At 47.2% G+C, this 18,233-nt stretch overlaps 2 protein-coding genes and 2 non-coding genes across 4 annotated transcripts in view; 3 read left to right on the top strand and 1 right to left on the bottom strand.

Annotated features, from left to right (window-relative positions):
* Positions 1–310: 310 nt before the first annotated feature.
* LOC137335995 (zona pellucida sperm-binding protein 4-like) lies at positions 311–8,060 on the bottom strand. The gene is made up of 10 exons (XM_068001496.1): positions 7,967–8,060; positions 3,509–3,598; positions 2,667–2,845; positions 2,502–2,599; positions 2,293–2,426; positions 2,022–2,211; positions 1,672–1,819; positions 1,443–1,515; positions 560–673; positions 311–485 (listed from the first exon to the last, which is right to left on the bottom strand). The coding sequence occupies exons 1-10, from the start codon at positions 8,058–8,060 to the stop codon at positions 337–339; spliced, it is 1,269 nt and encodes a 422-aa protein (XP_067857597.1). The 3' UTR covers positions 311–336.
* Positions 8,061–10,062: 2,002 nt separating this feature from the next.
* Positions 10,063–10,135, top strand: trnav-aac (transfer RNA valine (anticodon AAC)). Its single transcript has one exon. It is a non-coding gene; the product is annotated as a tRNA-Val (tRNA).
* Positions 10,136–11,181: 1,046 nt separating this feature from the next.
* Positions 11,182–18,233, top strand: part of LOC137335996 (zinc finger protein 84-like) — a 60,701-nt gene continuing 53,649 nt past the window's right edge. Inside the window, exons 1-2 of the mRNA XM_068001498.1 lie at positions 11,182–11,413; positions 13,606–13,798. Coding sequence (XP_067857599.1) covers positions 11,182–11,413; positions 13,606–13,798 — 425 coding nt within the window. The remainder of the gene's footprint in view (positions 11,414–13,605; positions 13,799–18,233) is intronic.
* trnag-ccc (transfer RNA glycine (anticodon CCC)) lies at positions 17,031–17,101 on the top strand. Its single transcript has one exon. It is a non-coding gene; the product is annotated as a tRNA-Gly (tRNA).

Below are 18,233 nucleotides of genomic sequence, written 5' to 3' on the forward strand. Positions count from 1 at the left end.
GAGAGCCCAACACTCGCCAGGCTTGGCAAATTGGTCAATCGATGCAGTCAGGGAAGAGCCAATTCCGGCGACATGTGCCCAGGACCAGTGTTCGAGGCAAATGAACCAGTCATTCCTGACCGACACCATTTTGCTACAAACCCACCACAGCTTTGCCCTGGATCTCAATGCGAATCGTTGGGTGGGGGGGGGGGGGGGCGGATTGTTTGCTGCAAAAACAATTCTCAAACCAGATACCAAATTAACTCACTGCAAACAGTACAATCCAGCGAGCATTTGAAAGATAATGAGACCAGCAAAGGTCTATAACAGGAGTTTATTATCCAACAGACACATCTACAGTTCCATGGAGCTGCACTCGGAGCCCACCCTGCGGCCCTGCTCCATTTTCCACAAAGCAACAGTCCCGACCAACAGGGCCACGGAGAGCAGCGCTACCCCAACCGCTAATCCAGGAACAAGCGAGGGGGAATCAACAGCAGCATCTGTGGGGAGAAGCCAGGGTTAGATGGGCACCAGTTACTCCATCACGAGACACAGGTGGAAGCTCCCTGTTTACCTTTCTCATCCTGGTGGAGCCGAGCAGCCAATCTCTCCTCACCTTCCAGGAAAAGGATGGGTCCATCAGCGGTCACCAAGGCCCCAGACCGGTTATCGGCGCTTCTTCGCCTCTCTGGGGGCGAAGGAGAACAAGAGACAAGAGTTGATGGTGAATAATTAAATCTTCAGTTGTCTGCAAATCCTGAATCAGATGGCCTCATGCAAAAAACCATCAGGGCCCTGGGTACCGGACAGAGTTTAGAATTCCGGCTATAATTGCATCTGGTTCTCACCAAACCGATTCTCAGAAGGACGCACCAACTGAGCAGAGTTTGCAATTGCTGCCGCTACAATGGCCAGTCTGGTCTCCTGGTGAAGGAGACACTGTTTGATGCATTACTTTGACCCGCAATTGGCCAGGTGTCCGGCCCCGGGACATCCTTTCAGTTGCACCCTGAATTCCCAGTGTCAGAAAGAGGACAATTAGATGCTGGTTAAACGTTCTCCAATGCAAAGGGTGGACTGTTCCGAACCGGATGCGGAACACACCCGTGCCAACAATGGGAGGATTCTGCTCTTCAGCGGTCGGCAAGTAGGGCAGCTCAGCATCCGGGCAAGTAGCAAGAGCCAAAAATACTTCATTCATCCCAGCTCAAGGATCAGAGCATCCTTCACAATTACTGACCTGGTGCAAGATGCGCTCAGACCCGCTGCCCTACATTGACATTCTAAATGGAAACCTGCACCGAATGCAACTGGGCAAGTTCCCAGAACCGCCAGATTCAGGACACTCCTCCTGTTCCCAGTGTTCGGCCTCTTGCTGAGGGATCCCCGTGTCCAGATGTCCCACACCCACCCCTCCCCATCAGGAATTAATTTCTGGTCAGATCACAGGTACTTACTGGAGCTGCAGGGAGCAGTGCAGTTCTCTCGGGTGGAAGGGTAGCAAACCTCAGCACTGCAATGGAAATAAACCTGCAAAGGGACAGTGCGGTACAGTCAGTCACACAGTTACCAGTCAGGAGATTAATGCTTCTAGTCAACCGACCAACAGGGGGCCTACTCACTTATTAAGAGCCAGGGAACAAGTGACACCAAGTGACCGGGAAAGAAGCACTGAAGGAAACTCACCTCCCCGGTCAGAGCCCGGCCCAAAACTCGGTCCCAGAAAGCGAATGTGCTGACTACAAAACGATTATGGTGAGTTGGGAACAGCAAATGGGAAGCAGCGGTTACCGGGAGGAGGCGGCTTTTGTAGTTATCACCAGCAAAGGGGCACCTGGAACAGAGAGGGAGTCACACGGTTATAGATTTACATCAAACCTATTATACCAGCGTCTGGAACACAATATCAACTTCGAAGGATTATTTCCCCCCGTCATTAACTCGGACTCCAGTAACGAGTTCTGTATTAATCCCCGCCGATGTCGCACGCTCTCCAATCCCCACACGGCCTCAAGCCCCCTCACTCGCTCCCTTACCTGTCCACCAGGAGGTCCCATCGGAGCCCCGAATACGGCTCGGCGGTGGGGGTCGCCCAGCAGTCATTGAGCACCAGCACAAGGGACGGATCGTTCCGGTTCAGAACACGAACCTCCACAAACACGGGCTCCCGGAGCACACTCAGGATCGGGTAGTCACTGGCCACATACCAGCTCCGGTAACCACCATCTGAAAAGAGAAAGATGACGGGTGGGCACTATTTGGAGAGAGCCTGAAGTTGGACACTAGCCATCAGCGAGCACTCGTTGCCTCTCGCTATTCTCAGCTCCAGAAGCAGGATCCCGGCCTCAGTGGCAGGCAGTGGTGGAGAAAGGGTGTAAACTCTGGGCTTCACCTGCAGATCAGACTCCTGGCTTCCCTTGTAACTGCACTGGACATGGAGCCTGCAAGAGAACGGACACGGCTGGAGAATTCAGCTCCTCACTGTCTCTGCCCGCTGAATGTGCTCCTATTCTCACCTGAAAGGGCTGTCCCGGGTCACCGATCCCAAAGCGCCATCCAAGATCTCAAACTCACCCAACACATCCGTTTCATACAGAATGTTCACCCCGTCCAGCTACAAGAGAAAAGACCATCAGTCCCGAACTGAGCAATTGATGGGACTCCCAGCCCGCAATACCGACCCGCTGAGTAGCACCACATTCAGTGACTGCGAACTGAAAGAGCACAGTGTCTGCAGAGGCCACGATCGGATTGCACTCAGCTCCGTCTCCATTCTTCAGATGGAGGGTTGTTAGGTTTACAGGAGGCAGAGTCAAATCCTTGGAGATGGCGATCAGGACCCGCCCATACTTGGTGCAGACTGCAAGAGAGGCAATGAAAGGCGGTTAGTTGCCCCACGGGGAGGGTCAAGGGAACCGTTATCGGGAGGGGGGACAAACCCCATCCATGTTTCAGTTTCTATCCCGTCCCATTATCTGTCTAATGAAGACCAGTGGACCAACCAGAGCTCATCACCACGATGGTTGGATTTAAATTGCTTGTATCTCCGATCGAAATTAAATATCAAATCCAAATGGTCAGTGGCAGCAGGGGCCGGGCCTCGTTCATTCTGCTCTTCCTCTGTGTGACTCCCAAGTCACCGAACAACAGTAGAATGATTCGAACTGCAGATATTAGGTCAAAGGGCGATTAACTATTACCCTTTCTGTGTCTGATTAACAGCACCCCCAATCCCACCATCAAATGTACTCTGCGGGATTGGAAGCTCAATCCCACCAGCGGTTCCACTCTCCGGACTGGAAAAGTTTGAATCGCCAACTGGCGTTGTAGGACAGGAAGGAAAGAGATGAAACTGTCCAGGGAAACCGCGTGCAGTTTGGTGGCGGGTGACCCTGGAAAGTCCTGGCCCAGAATATAAACAGACCAAGAATACACCCACCTGGCAGATTGTTCAGTGAATAGAAACACGGCGGCGCATCCAGATTCCCCGCATCGAAGCAGCAGCCTCTCTGCACACACTCACTGGCTTCAATTCCCGGAAATCCGCAGTCTTTGCGGTTTTTAGGAGACAACCAACATTTATCGGCGGGGAAAAGAAGAGAGGGCGGCTGAGCTGAACAGATTACAACAAATAACAAAACAAGAATCCCCAACTCCTCCATTATAACAAGCGAACTCTCCTAAGTAAGTAATAATGGAAAGCCGACTCCCCCTTTTTATAGCAGCGCTGTTCAACCCGCAGTAACGGAATGTCCCAATCAGCCTGAGGCAGAGTCCGTGGCCCACGGGCTCCCGAACATCAACCCGCATTCGCACGGCTCACACGGATGGGCCTGTTTTTAATGGCAGAATAAAGGTGAGACTGGGTCCAACGACAACTTTATTTCTTCATCACAACCAAACTGGAACCAAATCGCATTATTTGGGTTTTTTTTTGCTTTTTTAGTCACCTTTATTCTTTCGACCCAACGTCACCTTTAATAGTTCATTAAAAATAGGCCCCATCTCCGTGTGACCGGTGGGAATGCGGGTTTTTTAATACTAATTAATAAACAGAGTGAAATCAATATGTTGTTGTCCAGATACGGTACGGTAGCAGAGTGGTTATGTTACTGAAATCGTAATCTCACAGTCCTGGCTGAATAATCTCCAAGTCATAAGTTCAAATCCCGCCACGGCAGCTGAGGAATTTAATTTCAATTAATTAAATAAAATCTGGAATTAAAATACTGGTATCAGTCATGGGTTGCCATGAAACTACCGGATTGTCGTGAAAACACATCTGGTTCACGAATATCCTTCAAAGAAGGAAACCTGCCGTCCTTACCCGGTCTGGCCGAAATGTGACTCCAGACCCACAGCAATGTGATTGATTCTTAATTGCCCTCTGAAATGGCCTAGCAAGCAACTCAGCTGTGTAAATCTCGCTTAAAAAAAAGTCAAAAGAAGAATAAAACCGGACGGACCACTCGGCACGGGACACGACAAAGGTCAAAACAAGCCCAGTTGACCCCGCAAAGTCCTCCTCACGAACATCTGGAGACTTGTGCCAAAATTGGGGGAGCTGTCCCACAGACGAGTTAAGCAACAGCCTGACATAGCCATGCTCACAGAATCATGCTTTTCAGCCAACGTCCCAGACTCTTCCATCACCATCCCTGGGGATGTCCTGTCCCACCGGCAGGACAGATCCGACCAGAGGTGGCGGTACAGTGATATACAGTCAGGAGGGAGTGGCCCTGGGTGGTCATCAACATTGAATCTGGACCCCATGAAAACTCATGGCATAAGGTCAAACATGGGCAAGGAAACCTCCTGCTGATTACCAGCTACCGTCCTCCCTCAGCTGATGAATCAGTCTTCCTCCATGTTGAGCACCACTTGGAGGAAGCACTGAGGGCAGCAAGGGCACAGAATGTACTCTGGGTGGGAGACTTCAATGTCCACCACTGACCGAGCTGGTCGAGTCCTGAAGGATATAGCTGCGAGACTGGGCCTGCATTAGGTGTTGAGCGAACCAACACGAGGGATAAACTGACTTGACCTCGTCCTCACCAATCTACCTTTCGCAAATGCATCTGTTCCATGACACCACTGCACAGTCCTCATGGAGACGAAGTCCCGTCTTCGCACTGAGGATACCATCCAACGTGTTGTGTGACACTACCATTGTGCTGAATGGGGAAGATGCAGAACAGATCGAGCAGCTCAAAACTGGGCATCCATGAGTTGCTGTGGGCCATCAGCAGCAGCACAATCTGTTATCTCATGGATCAGCATATCCCTCACTCTACCATTACCAACAAGCCAGTGGATCAACCCTGGTTCAATGAGGAGTGTAGAAGAGCATGCCAGGAGCAACACCAGGCGTCCAAATAATGAGGTGTGAACCTGGTGAAGCGACAACTCAGGACTACATGCATGCTAAACAGCGGAAGGAACATGCTATAGACAGAGCTAAGCGATTCCACAACCAACGGATCAGATCAAAGCTCTGCAATCCTGCCACATCCAGTCGTGAATGGTGGTGGATAATTAAACAAGTCATGGGAGGAGCAGGCCCTGTAAACCTCCCGATCCTCAATGATGGCAGAGCCCAGCACGTGAGTGCAAAAGACAAGGCTGAAGCGGTTGCAACCATCTTCGGCCAGAAGTGCCGTGTTGATGATACATCTGGGCCTCCTTCCGATATCCCCAAAATCACAGAAGCCAATCTTCAGCCAACTCGATTCACTCCACGTGATATCAAGGAACGGCTGGAGTGCACTGGATGCAGCAAAGGCGATGGGCCCGGACAACATCCCGGTGACGTGCTGAAGTCTTGTGCTCCATAACGAGCCGCCCCTCTCGACAAGCTGTTCCAGCACAGCTACAAGACTGGCATCTACCCGACAATGTGGAAAATTGCCCAGGTATGTCCTGTCCAAAAAAGCAGGACAAATCCAATCCGGCCGATTACCGCCCCATTAGTCTACTCTCGATCATCAGCAAAGTGTTGGAAGGTGTCGTCGACAATGCTATCAAGCGGCACTTACTCACCAATAAACTGTTCACCGATGCTCGTTTGGGTTCCGCCAGGACCACTCAGCTCCAGAACTCATTACAGCCTTGTTCCAAACATGGACAAAAGAGCTGAATTCCAGAGGTGAGGTGAGAGTTACAGACCCTTGATATCAAGGCAGCATTTGACCGAGTGTGGCACCAAGGAACGCTAGTAAAATTGAAGTCAATGGGAATCAGGGGAAAACTCTCGAGTGGCTGGATTTATACCTAGCACAAAGGAGGATGGTAGTGGTTGTTGGAGGCCAATCATCTCAGCCCCAAGACATTGCTGCAGGAGTTCTTCAGGACAGTGTCCTAGGCCCAACCATCTTCAGCTGCTTCATCAATGACCCTCCCTCCATCATAAGGTCAGAAATGGTGACGTTCGCTGATGATTGCACAGTGTTCAGTTCCATTCGCAATCCCTCAAATAATGAAGCAGTCCGAGCCCGCATTCAGCAAGACCTCGACAACATCCAGGCTTAGGCTGATAAGTGCCAAGTAACATTGGCGCCAGACAAGTGCCAGGCAATGACCATCTCCAACAAGCGAGAATCGAACCACCTCCCCTTGACATGAAACGGCATTACCATCGCCGAATCCCCCATCATCAACATCCTGGGTTCACCATTGATCTGAAACTTAACTGGACCATCCATATAAATAGTGCGGCTACAAGAGCAGGTCAGAGGCTGAGTATTCTGCGGCGAGCGACTCACCTCCTGACTCCCAAAGCCTTTCCCCATATACAAGGCACAAGTCAGGAGTGTGATGGAATACTGTCCACTGGCCTGCATGAGTGGAGCTCCAACAACACTCAAGAAGCTCGACACGATCCAGGACAAAGCCGCCCGCTTGATTGGCACCCATCCACCACCCTAAACATTCACTCCCTTCACCACCGACCCACAGTGGCTGCAGTGTGTACCATCTTTGGGATGCACTGCAGCAATTCGCCAAGGCTTCTTCGACAGCACCTCCCAAACCTACGACCTTTTCCACCAAGAATGACAAGAGCAGCAGGCACATGGGAACAATACCACCTGCACGTTCCTCTCCAAGTCACACACCATCCCGACCTCGAAATATATCGCCGTTCCTTCATCACTGCTGGGTGAAAATAATGGAACTCCCTACCTAACAGCAGTGTGGGAGAACCTTCACCACACGGACTGCAGCGGTTCAAGAAAGCGGCTCACCACCACCTTCTCGAGGGTGATTAGGGATGGGCAACAAATGCTGGCCTCGCCAGCGACGCCCACATCCCATGAACGAATATATATTAAAAAACTTAAATACTGTGGCTACAATAGCAGGTCAGAGGCTGGGCATTCTACGGCGAGTGACTCAGCTCATGACTCTCCAAAATCTTTCTACCATCTACAAGGCACAAGTCAGGAGTGTGATGGAATACCCTCCACATGCCTGGACGAACGCATCTTCAACAACAATCAAGAAGCTAGGCACCATCCAGGACAAAGCAGCCCGATTAATTGGCACCCCATCCACCATCTTTAACATTCACTCCCTCCAGCGCACCGTGGCTGCAGTGTGTACCATCTACAAGATGCACTGTAGCCATGCAATTCGCCAAGGCTTCTTCGACAGCACCACCCAAACCCGCGACCTCGACCAGCTAGAAGGACAAGAGCAGCAGGCACATGGGAACAACACCACCTGCACGTTCCCCTCCAAGTCACACACCATGCTCACGTGACGCTGGGTCAAAATCCTAGAACTCCCTGCCGAACAGCACTGTGTGAGAACCTTCAGCACACGGACTTCAGCGGTTCATGAAGACGGCTCACCGCCACCTTCTCAAGGCCAATTAGGGATACACAATAAATGCTGGCATTGCCAGCGACGGTCACTTCCCATGAAATCATAGATTTCGGAGAAAGGTTGCAGCACGGAAGGAGGCCATTCGGCTCTATTTCACAGCAATCCAGCTCGTCCCACTCCCCCACCGTTTCCCCGAAGCCGTGCAATTCTTTTCCTTTCAAGTAATTATCTCGTTCCTCTTTGAAGGCCATGATTGAATCTGCCTCCACCACCCCCTCGGGCAGTGCATTCCAGGTCCTAACCATTCGCTGTGTAAAGAAGTTTTTCCTCATTTCACCTTTGGTTCTTTTGCCAGTCACCTGAAATCTATGTCCTCTGTTTCTTGTCCCTTCTGCCAATGAGAACAGTTTCTCTCCATCTATTCTGTCTAGACCCATCATCATTTTGAATACCTTGATTAATTCTCCTCGCAACCGTCTCTGTTCCAAGGAGAACAACGCAACTTCTCCAGTCTATCCAAGTAACTAAAGTCTCTCATCCCTGGAATCATTCCAGTAAATCTCTTCTGCACCCTCTCGAAGGCCTTCACATTTTTCCTAACGTGCGGTGCACAGAACTGGGCACAATACTCCAGTTGTGGCCAAACCAGTGTTTGATAAAGGTTCATCATAACGTCCATGCTTTTTTACTCTATGCCTCTATTTATAAAGCCCAGGATCCCGTATGATTTTTAACGGCTTTCTCAACCTGCTCTGCCACCTTCAAAGATTTGTGCACATAAACCCCAGAACTCTCTGAACCTGTGCCCCTTTTAGATTTGTGCCCTCTAGTTTATATTGCCTCTCCTCGTTCTTCCTACCGAAATGTATCACTATGCATGTTTCTGCGTTAAATTTCATCTGCCGTGTGTCCGCCATGCAGCCAGTCTGTCTATCACCTCTGGAGGTGAATCACTATCCTTCACAGTGTTTACCGCCATTCCAAATTTTGTGTCATCTGCAAATTTTGAAGTTGTGCCCAGTGCACCCAAGTCCAAGTCATTAATATATATGAAGAAAAGCAGTGATCCCATCACTAACCCCTGGGGAACAATACTGTACACCTCCCTCCAGTCCACAAAACAACCGCTCACCACTACTTTCTGTTTCCTGTCCCTTAGCCAATTCTGTATCCATGTTTCTATTGTCCCCTTTATCCATGGGCCGCAATCTTACTGATAAGCCTACAGTGGGGCACTTTATTAAATGCCTTTTTAAAGTCCATATACACCGTATCAACTGCATTGCCTTCATCTACCCTCTCTGTTATCTCATCAAAATATTCCATCAGGTTAGTTAAACTCGTTTTGCCTTTAACTAACCCGTGCCGGCTTTCCCTAATCAATCCACACTCGTCCAAGTGATTGTGAATTCTGTCCCGGATTATCGTTTCTAAAAGTTTCCCCAACACTGAGGTTACCTGACTGGCCTCTTGTTGCTGGGTTCACCCTTGCACTCTTTCTTGAACAAGGGTGTAACATTTGCAATTCTCCGCTCCTCTGCACCACTGCTGTATCTTTGGATATTTGGATGATTATGGCCAGTACCTCTGCAATTTCCCCTCTTACTTATATCAGCAACCTAAGATGCATCCCATCCGGATCGGGTGACTTATCTACTTTAAGTGCAGATAGCCTTTCAAGTACCTCTTTTTTATCAATGTTTCGCCCATCTGGTATCTCAACTATATCTTCCTATACTGAGACTCTGGCAGCATCTTCATCTTTGGTAAAGACAAATGCAAAGTATTCATTTAGTCCCTGAGCCACCCACTCTGCCTCCATGAGTAGATCTCCTTTATGGTCACTAATCAGAGTAGGGCTCTTACGACCCGTTTAATGTTTACATGCCTGTGGAAGACTTTTGGATTCCCTTTTATGTTGGCCTCCAGTCTATTCTTATACTCTCTCTTTGACCCTCTTATTTCCTCTTTCACATCGCCTCTGAACTTTCTGTATTCTGCCTGGTGAATGAATACATAAAAAAAAGTTAGGATTTCCGTCAGCCTGAAACAAAAAGTTATTAGTTGATTAATGGCGATTTGAACAACTATTCGTCTTTTTTCAGAGTTTAATGAGTATTGCGAAATTAATACAGTAAACTATTTTGTAGAAGTTAATCCCCTGAACGGGAAAGGGACCCGTCTCCCACACTGAGAGCATTTGCAGACGGCAGCTATCTTCTGAGGGTTTCCTATAAAATCGTGTGTAACAGCGTTTCTGTAGTGTAGTGGTTATCACGTTCGCCTAACACGCGAAAGGTCTCCGGTTCGAAACCGGGCAGAAACATTTTGAAAACGTTACGCACTAAAATTCAATAAGTGTGAAAAAAGCAAGAATTCAGTCTGTGGTTAAATGTGAATAAAATACCACACCTCACAGAACAGGTATATTTTCCATTCTCTGTGTAGTTCAATACAAACTCAAACACTACACATATACAGACAGTGTTTCACACTCACGTTTCCTGCACTGACGGTGCAGAAAGCCACTCTCAAAGCTGCACATTGCGAATTATTTCACCTGTTTTTTGAGAGATCATTAAAGGCTCCTGCAGTGCAGCTTCGGTTAATAACCACAGTTATAGACAACATTGCGGCCGCGGCAACAAACATCAGTTTTTCGATGTTCGATGTTCCCCAGCTCCCGGATTGATTGAGGCCACGACAGAAACAAAATTGAGCCCCTCTTTCGGCCCCGCTCTCTCCAATCACACGTTGCTGGCGGGAAGCTGCAATTCCCGCTACAGACAGCGCATTACTGCCCATCCCTGGGAAACAAGACACCACCGAAGCTTTGACAACACATCGCAGGCATCGTCTGTCCCGGAGCTGTTGCTCAGCAACAAAGGCAGAACTTACCAGCTGATTCTAAATTTATCGCTTGAACACTGGACCCTGATATCACTACCAGCTTTAAAAGTTTGATGCTTTAACGAGTGATCTCCCCAGGCTCGCTCGTCGTTAAGTTCCTATCTTAAATATTCATAAGAGGACTCTGAATTATCCCTCGAAGACGTCGAACAGGGGGGAGGGTCCCTGTAATAAAATTCTCAGTCACGTGTTGAGGGGATTCCTTGATTTTATTGAACATGATTTAAGAAACATGGACAGCGAACTTGTTTGTGCCAAATGTCTTGTCATTCGTTGGCACCAATTAAAATAACACTTTACCAATTGGCCCAAAAGTTGAACTTGTCCCACACGGGAGTTAGAAAAGGCCTCTCGACCTTTCAGCGTATTAACATCTGTAAGCTGAATAATTTCACCCGTTACACAGTGACACCAGGCAGTATATTTCCCTTCCAAATTTGCCCCACACGAAAATTGCAACCGATGAATATCCGCTTGACGAACAGAATAATCGTATGTTTGGTTCCTTCGATTTTAAGATCTCATCACGGCCCCTTTGCCATGACAGCTGACGCTGAGATCCCCCTCTCCCTCGAAAACAACGAAACTCGCATCTGCTCAAGCAAGACGGAAGGCCAGAGGAACCCAAGTGCCCACACGGGAACATTAAGAAGTCGATGCATCATGGAACTTACCAGTTGTACTTTGAACTCCGGTTAAAATGCTCGCAGTGAAATGTTTGATTGTTGAAGGTGAGACTCGAACTCACAACCTATGCATTTCCAGAGCCCATACTGCTAACATAAGTACCAAAGTATCAATGTTTCTGTCAAACAGCTTGATTTTCGGTCTCTCAATGATCGCTTCGGAATCTTAATCAAAGAGAAGCCGCCAATCAAGAGGCGCTTCGTCAAATATCCGCAATGATCTTTGAAAGCCGTGGAATCTGAACAAAACCCCAAAAGATAAGAACTTTTATTTATATTATTATTAACTGAAGGACATTTTCCATAATACTTTAAGGACGATTTAGGCAAAGTGGGACCTGAAACTCAGAAACTCTCTCTGGGCTGTCCGTGACTGAAGAGATGGGCGTTATTTCAATTGAAAACTGAGGCGAGGAACTTTCTGATGGAGAAGTTTTACAGAAGATTGTGGTTCGTGGCAGTTGCCGGGGAGATCCAGAGGAGAGGGTGAAAAGTCAAAGTCACAGCTGCGACTGCTCAAGTGCTCTGCTTAGCTGTAATATTTAAAACGTAATGTACAGTACATGGCAGTGTCCTCGGCCCAACCATCTTCAGCTGCTTCTTCAATGACCTTCCCTCCATCATAAAGTCAGAAATGGGGATGTTCGCTGATGATTGCACGGTGTTCAGTTCCATTCGCAACCACTCAGATAAAGAAGCAGTCCGTGCCCGCATGCAGCAAGACCTGGACAACATCCAGGCTTGGGCTGATAAGTGGCAAGTAACATTCGCGCCAGACAAGTGCCAGGCAATGACAGTCTCCCACAAAAGAAAATCTAACCATGTCCTCTTGACATTCAACGGCAATACCATCGCCGAATCCCCAACCATCAACATCCTTGGGGTCACATTGACCAGAAACTTAACTGGACCAGCCACATAAATACTGTGGCGACAAGAGCAGGTCAGACGCTGGATATTCTCCTGACTCCCCACAGCCTTTCCACCATTTACAAGGCACTAGTGAGGAGTGTAATGGAATAATCTCCACTTGCCTGGATTAGTGCAGCTCCAACAACACTCAAGAAGCTCGACACCATCCAGAACAAAGCAGCCCGCTTGATTGGCACCCAATCTACCACCCTAAACATTCACTCCCATCACCACCGGCGCACAATGGCTGCAGTGTGTACCATCCACAGGATGCACTGCAGCAACTCGCCAAGGCTTCTTCGACAGCACCTCCCAAACTCACGATCTCTCCCACCTAGCAGGACAAGGACAGCAGACACATGGGAACAATACCACCTGCACATTCCCCTCCAAGACACACCCCATCCTGATTGGAAATATATCGCAGTTCTTTCATCGTCGCTGGGTTAAAATCCTGGAACTCACGACCGAACAGCACTGTGGGAGAACCTTCACCACACAGACTGCCCCGGTTCAAGAAGGCGGCTCACCACCACCTTCTCAAGGGCAATTAGGGATAGGCAATAAATGCCGGCCTCGCCAGCGACGGTCACATCCCATGAACGAATTTAAAAAACCCTCAACCAAACAAACAGAACTTTTGGATGGGTTCACTAATTGGGGATCGGATTTAACTGCTGTGTTTGGGCACACGGCCCCACACTGCTGAACTCCCAGCCCCTTCCATCAGCACTCGCTTTCTTTCACACACCGACTGGATTTCAATATGTTGCGGTTCCATCTGAAATTCATCAACGGACTCTCTGCCAAAATATCGAGTTAATCCTAATGCTTGGTATCCTGGCAATTCCCTACGCTCACCATAAATCTTTGCTCCTTCCAGCATGCTGCAAGCAGTGACTAAATCTGTTCTTCCACCGAAGTTTTCTGCTGACTGGATATTTTCAACATTCTCGATTTAGGTGCATGGGCAGGTCATATTGTATGGTCAGACTTTATGTCCTCAGAGTCCAGGGCTTTGCATTCAAAAAAAGAAAATAAAAGCGCTTTTATTCTGACTCAGCTCAGACGAAAGGTCATCGACCTGAAACATTTACTCTCTTTCTCTATCTCAAGATTCTGTCTGACCTGCTGACGATTTCCAGCATCGACTGTTATTATTTCAGATTGGCAACAGAGCCAGTATTTTCATTTTGATTAAAAGGGCTTTCCAAGTTCTGCTTATGTGATGTGGTGGCCGAGAGGTTAAGGCAATGGTTTGTTAATCTATTGTGATCTGCACGTGTAGGTTCGCTTCGCATCCCATTTTCTGCGGTGTTATGTTCAAGTCTTGTTTCTCTCATTCATTCCATCCAGAAGGTGTGGTTGCAAGTCCAATGCTTCTCGAAACTGCAGACGGAGGTTTTTGAGTTGTTTGCTGCAATCAGCAACAGTTCTTTCCACGAAGGTGTTGAGATTGAGAAGATCGCGACGCAACCAACGTACAGCGGTAATCGTGGTAAAAAGGGTCCATCTTGTGGTCAACGTCAGAGAAACTTATCGACCAAAATTGTGATTTGTATCCCGGATCATTCCGTGTCTGTGTCTGTTTAAAAGGGATGTGCTGTATGTCCCGGATCATTCCGCGTCTGTGTCTGTTTAAAAGGGATGTGCTGTAAGTCCCGGATCATTCCGTGTCTGTGTCTGTTTAAAAGGGATGTGCTGTCAGTCCAGGATCATTCCATGTGCGTTTCACCCGATTTTCTTGATACCTTTTTCCTTCTGAGCTGAAATGACGTTCCTCCCTCGAGAAGAAGGTTCACCGCCTGCTTCGGGTAACTGGTAGGAAAAATAACAAAAACTGATGATTGTAAACAATTTTACAACACCAAGTTATAGTCCAGCAATTTTATTTTAAATTCGCAAGCTTTCGGAGGCTTCCTCCTTCGTCAGGTAAATGTTGATGAGAAAAAACTGATGAGACCAAGTTCATTCCGCTGGGCTTCTATTCCAATCTCCGCACTCTATCCCCCATTCAGTCCCACCCCCGCCTGGACATTATAATCTGCGATATTCATAAGGGAATGAAGAAGACGAATGTCATGGTTGTAATTTTCGTGGTTCCTCAACACTGAATAGCATCAATTGTAATGATTCAGAAGGTAATCATAGAATCATAGAATCTTACAGCACAGAAGGAGGCCATTCCGCCGTGGTACCTGTGCTGGATCTTTCCAAGGCCTTTCAAATTAGACCCACACCTCACATTTTTCCCTGCAAATTAGTCCTCTTCAAGTACATGTCCAATTCCCTCTGGAATGATTCTACGGAACCTGCTTCCACCACCCTTTCAGGAAGTGCGTTCCAGATCTTAACAAACCCTCAGTGTGAAAAAATTCTCCTCAATTCCGGTCTCCTTCTTTTCCAATTATTTTAAATCTATGACCTCTGGTTACCGACCTACTTGCCAGAGGAAACAGTTTCTCCCTACTTGTACTTTCAAAACCCCTCATTATTTTGAATACCTCTATTAGGTCTCCCGTTAACCTTCTCTGCTGTAAGGAGAATAATCCCAGCTTCTCCAATCTCTCCACATAACTGAAGTCCCTCATCCCTGGTATCATCCAGATCAACCTGCTTTGAATCCCCTTCAATGCCTTTTGATCCAAAAGTGTGGTGCCCAGAACCGTACAATATATTCCAGCTGAGGCCTAAATACTGATTTGTAAGGATTAATATGACTTACTTTTTTTGTATTCACTGCCCCTATTTACAAAGCAAAGTATCCCTTATGCTTTCTAATCCGCCTTATCAACTTGCCGTGTTTTTTGAATATGCACCCCCAGGTTCCTCTGCTCTTGCACAACCCCGCCCCCACCCCCCTATAAATTGTTCCATTTAGATTATACTGCCTCTCCATGTTCTTCTTCCAAAAGTGCATCACTTCACACTGATCTGTATTAAATCTGTCACGGGACTGCTCATTTCACCATTCTGTCCATGTCCTCCTGAAGTCTGCGACTATCTTCCTCACTACTTACTATTTTGTCAAGTTTTGTAATATCCGCAAACTTCGAAACTGTACTCCCTATTCCCACATCCAAGTCATTTATATGTAACTAGAAAAGCAATAGTCCTAATACCGACCCCTGCGGGATCCCACTGCATGTTTCGCTCCAGTCAGAAAAACATCCGTTCACCACTACTCTCTGCATCCTATCCCTTAGCCAATTACGTGCCCGCATTACCACTGGTCGTTTAACCCCGCATGCGTCCAGTTTTCGAATAAATCTGTTGTGTATTAATTTCTAAAATGTGACCTGAGAATAGCTGTAACCCCGTTATCTTATTCTTGAGCAATGAGAATACAGATATTAAGACCGAGTGATAGATCAGGTTCATTCCCAGTACCCGCAGGTGACGGGACGCGAGGAAGGGAAATCCCATCTGGGTTTATATTTTCCGAAAACGGAGACGGAAAATCGCAAAGATCATCCCGTCGAAATACAACATTTGACTGAAGATCCGACAGCCATATTCTATCCAGACCTGCCGTTCAAGGAAGCCTGATAAGTCCATCAGGGGAAAACACAGAGAGAGAGAAGAAATGCAGACAGAGATAGAGAAGCACGCAAAGAAAATAATAGTATAAATCTCCACATTCGGTGATTAAGCTGAATTTAAGGTGCAGCTTAAATTAAACCCCATATCGTGAAATCTTATAAGCAAACATTTGGCTGGATTATCTCTTTATCTCTGAGAGAAGCACTGCCTGGTCATTACAGCTGTTATTTATTTGAGCATTTCGCACTATGAGTGTGAGTTGGTTTCGAACGCCCAGTGAATTTTGAAGTCCATGCCTTGCCTCATTCGCTCAGTTAACCCACAGGTACCGAGCGGCTGTAAAAACAGGCTGCACAGGAGCTTTGTAGACTGCGTATTCAAGACATATATCACACGCTACACGTGCAACCTGCAGCTGTGTGTACATTAGCGGTTCAGTGGTGGAACCCTCGCCTGCCGGTGGGAAACCAGGGGTTTGGTTCCAGGCCAATGCAGCATCCTTTATCTTTTCATTCTGCACACATGAGATCGCCTGAATTGTGATAAATTCACGTGCCGGCTTCAATCTGTAAAACTTCTTGAAAGATTATCTTCATTTCGTCTCTGTGTGTTACGTGGACAAACACTCTGCATTCTGTCCTCTGGTGCTCAAACATGCTCTGCTGGAGATAAGTCAAACCTGCCTTCTGCACCGCTGAAAAGATGTGAGAAACCAATTGGTGATTTTGATTAAAAATGGGGACACAACGGGGTTCATCCGGTTTGAACCAGTGAAACTCCCTGAGCGAGAATCAGACCCAAAGGCAACGGAGACGTTCAGCCAGGGTAAAATTCTGCTCCCATATACCCGATCCGCCATCCTTTCAGAATGCTCTGTCCATCCAATCTCGCTTTCTTGGACCATGTACGATGTAGAGCAATATCAGCTTCTACACCAATTATTTCATATCAACAATATTAGTCTCTCTTTATCAAATTCGTTTTGAATGTACGACTTGTAATATCAAGTAACACTTTACAGAATGAACTGCGCTGAAACGACATTATCGTCTGTCTCGGTATCGTCACAATATACACTCGACCGGAAGGAAACTTTACTCAAATTGCTACTTTCATTCACTATGAGAGCGAAGAGACGTAAGTGGACATTTGCAGTTAATAGATGTACCAGCATTGGTGGTTCAGTGGTAGAATTCTCGCTTCCCACGCGAGGGACTCGGGTTCGATTCCCGGCCAATGCAGGATCGCTTTGTTTTCTGCACCAATGAGCAACTTGGGAACTGGCAACGGCCATTTTGCCCCTCGAGACTGTTCCGCAATTCAATGAGATTATGGCTGATCTGTGACCAACATCCAGAAAACCGCCTGAGCATCATATACCTTAATTCCTTTGGTTCACAAAAACCTGTCAAACTCAGGTTTAAAATTAACAATTAAGCTCGCATCAACTGCTGTTTGCCACAGAGAGCTCCAAACTTCTACCTCCCTTTTCTTGTGGAAGTGTTTCCCAACTTCACTCCTGCAATTGCTGACTCTAATATTGATGCTTTGTCCCCTCGTCCCAGGCACCCAACGAGCAGAAATAGTTTCTCTCTATCTACCCCAACAATTCCCTTAATATCTTGAAAACTTCGATAAAATCAGCCCTTAACCTCCCAAATTCCAGGGTAAACAACCCTAGTTTGTGTAATCTCTCGTCGGAATTTAACCCTTGGAGTCCAGGTATCATTCCAGTAAATCTACACTGCACTCCCTCCACAGCCAATATATCCTCCCTCAGGTGCGGTGCCCAGAACTGAACACAGTACACCAGGTGTGATCTAACCAGAGCTTTGAATAGCTGTAGCATAATGTCTATTCTCTAGTATTCTATTCCTCTAAATATAAAGGCCAGCATTACATTAACCTTTTTGATTATTTTCTGCACCTGTCCATGACATTCTAATGACTATGTAGCTGCACCCCGAAGTCCCTTTGGACCAGTTTCCAGCATTTCATCATTTAGAAAGTATTCTGAAATATTATCTTTAGGTCCAAAGTGGATGACCTCACACTGGACTAAATTGAAATCCATTTGTCACAGTTTTGCCCATTCATTTATTATATTAATGTCTCTCTGTAATATTGTTCTTCCATCTGCACTGCGTACAATGCTGCCCATCTTGGTGTTATCGGCTAATTTGGATATGTGGCTTTCTATCCTGTCATCTAATATCAATGAGGCCGCCTGAAGGTAAATTCACATCGAGCTTCAATCTCCTCATCAGCTTGAGACATTTATTTACTTCACATATGTTTCGCCTTGGAAAGTTCCGTACTCTCTCCTCTGGATCTTAAAATTGCTCTGGATATAATTCAATTCGACCAACAGCA

This window comes from Heptranchias perlo, chromosome 20 (assembly GCF_035084215.1).
Source record: "Heptranchias perlo isolate sHepPer1 chromosome 20, sHepPer1.hap1, whole genome shotgun sequence".
Classification (NCBI taxonomy): domain Eukaryota; kingdom Metazoa; phylum Chordata; class Chondrichthyes; order Hexanchiformes; family Hexanchidae; genus Heptranchias; species Heptranchias perlo.

What these genes read in the sequence shown, in the direction of transcription:
- LOC137335995 (XM_068001496.1), bottom strand. Translation starts at nt 8,060, where the DNA reads ATGGCCTTCAAAGAGGAACGAGATAATTACTTGAAAGGAAAAGAATTG. An exon ending in ACCCGGGACAGCCCTTTCAG is followed by an intron (nt 2,427 to 2,501) that starts GTGAGAATAGGA and finishes GTTCTCTTGCAG; the next exon opens with GCTCCATGTCCAGTGCAGTT. An exon ending in GCTCCACCAGGATGAGAAAG is followed by an intron (nt 486 to 559) that starts GTAAACAGGGAG and finishes TTCTCCCCACAG; the next exon opens with ATGCTGCTGTTGATTCCCCC.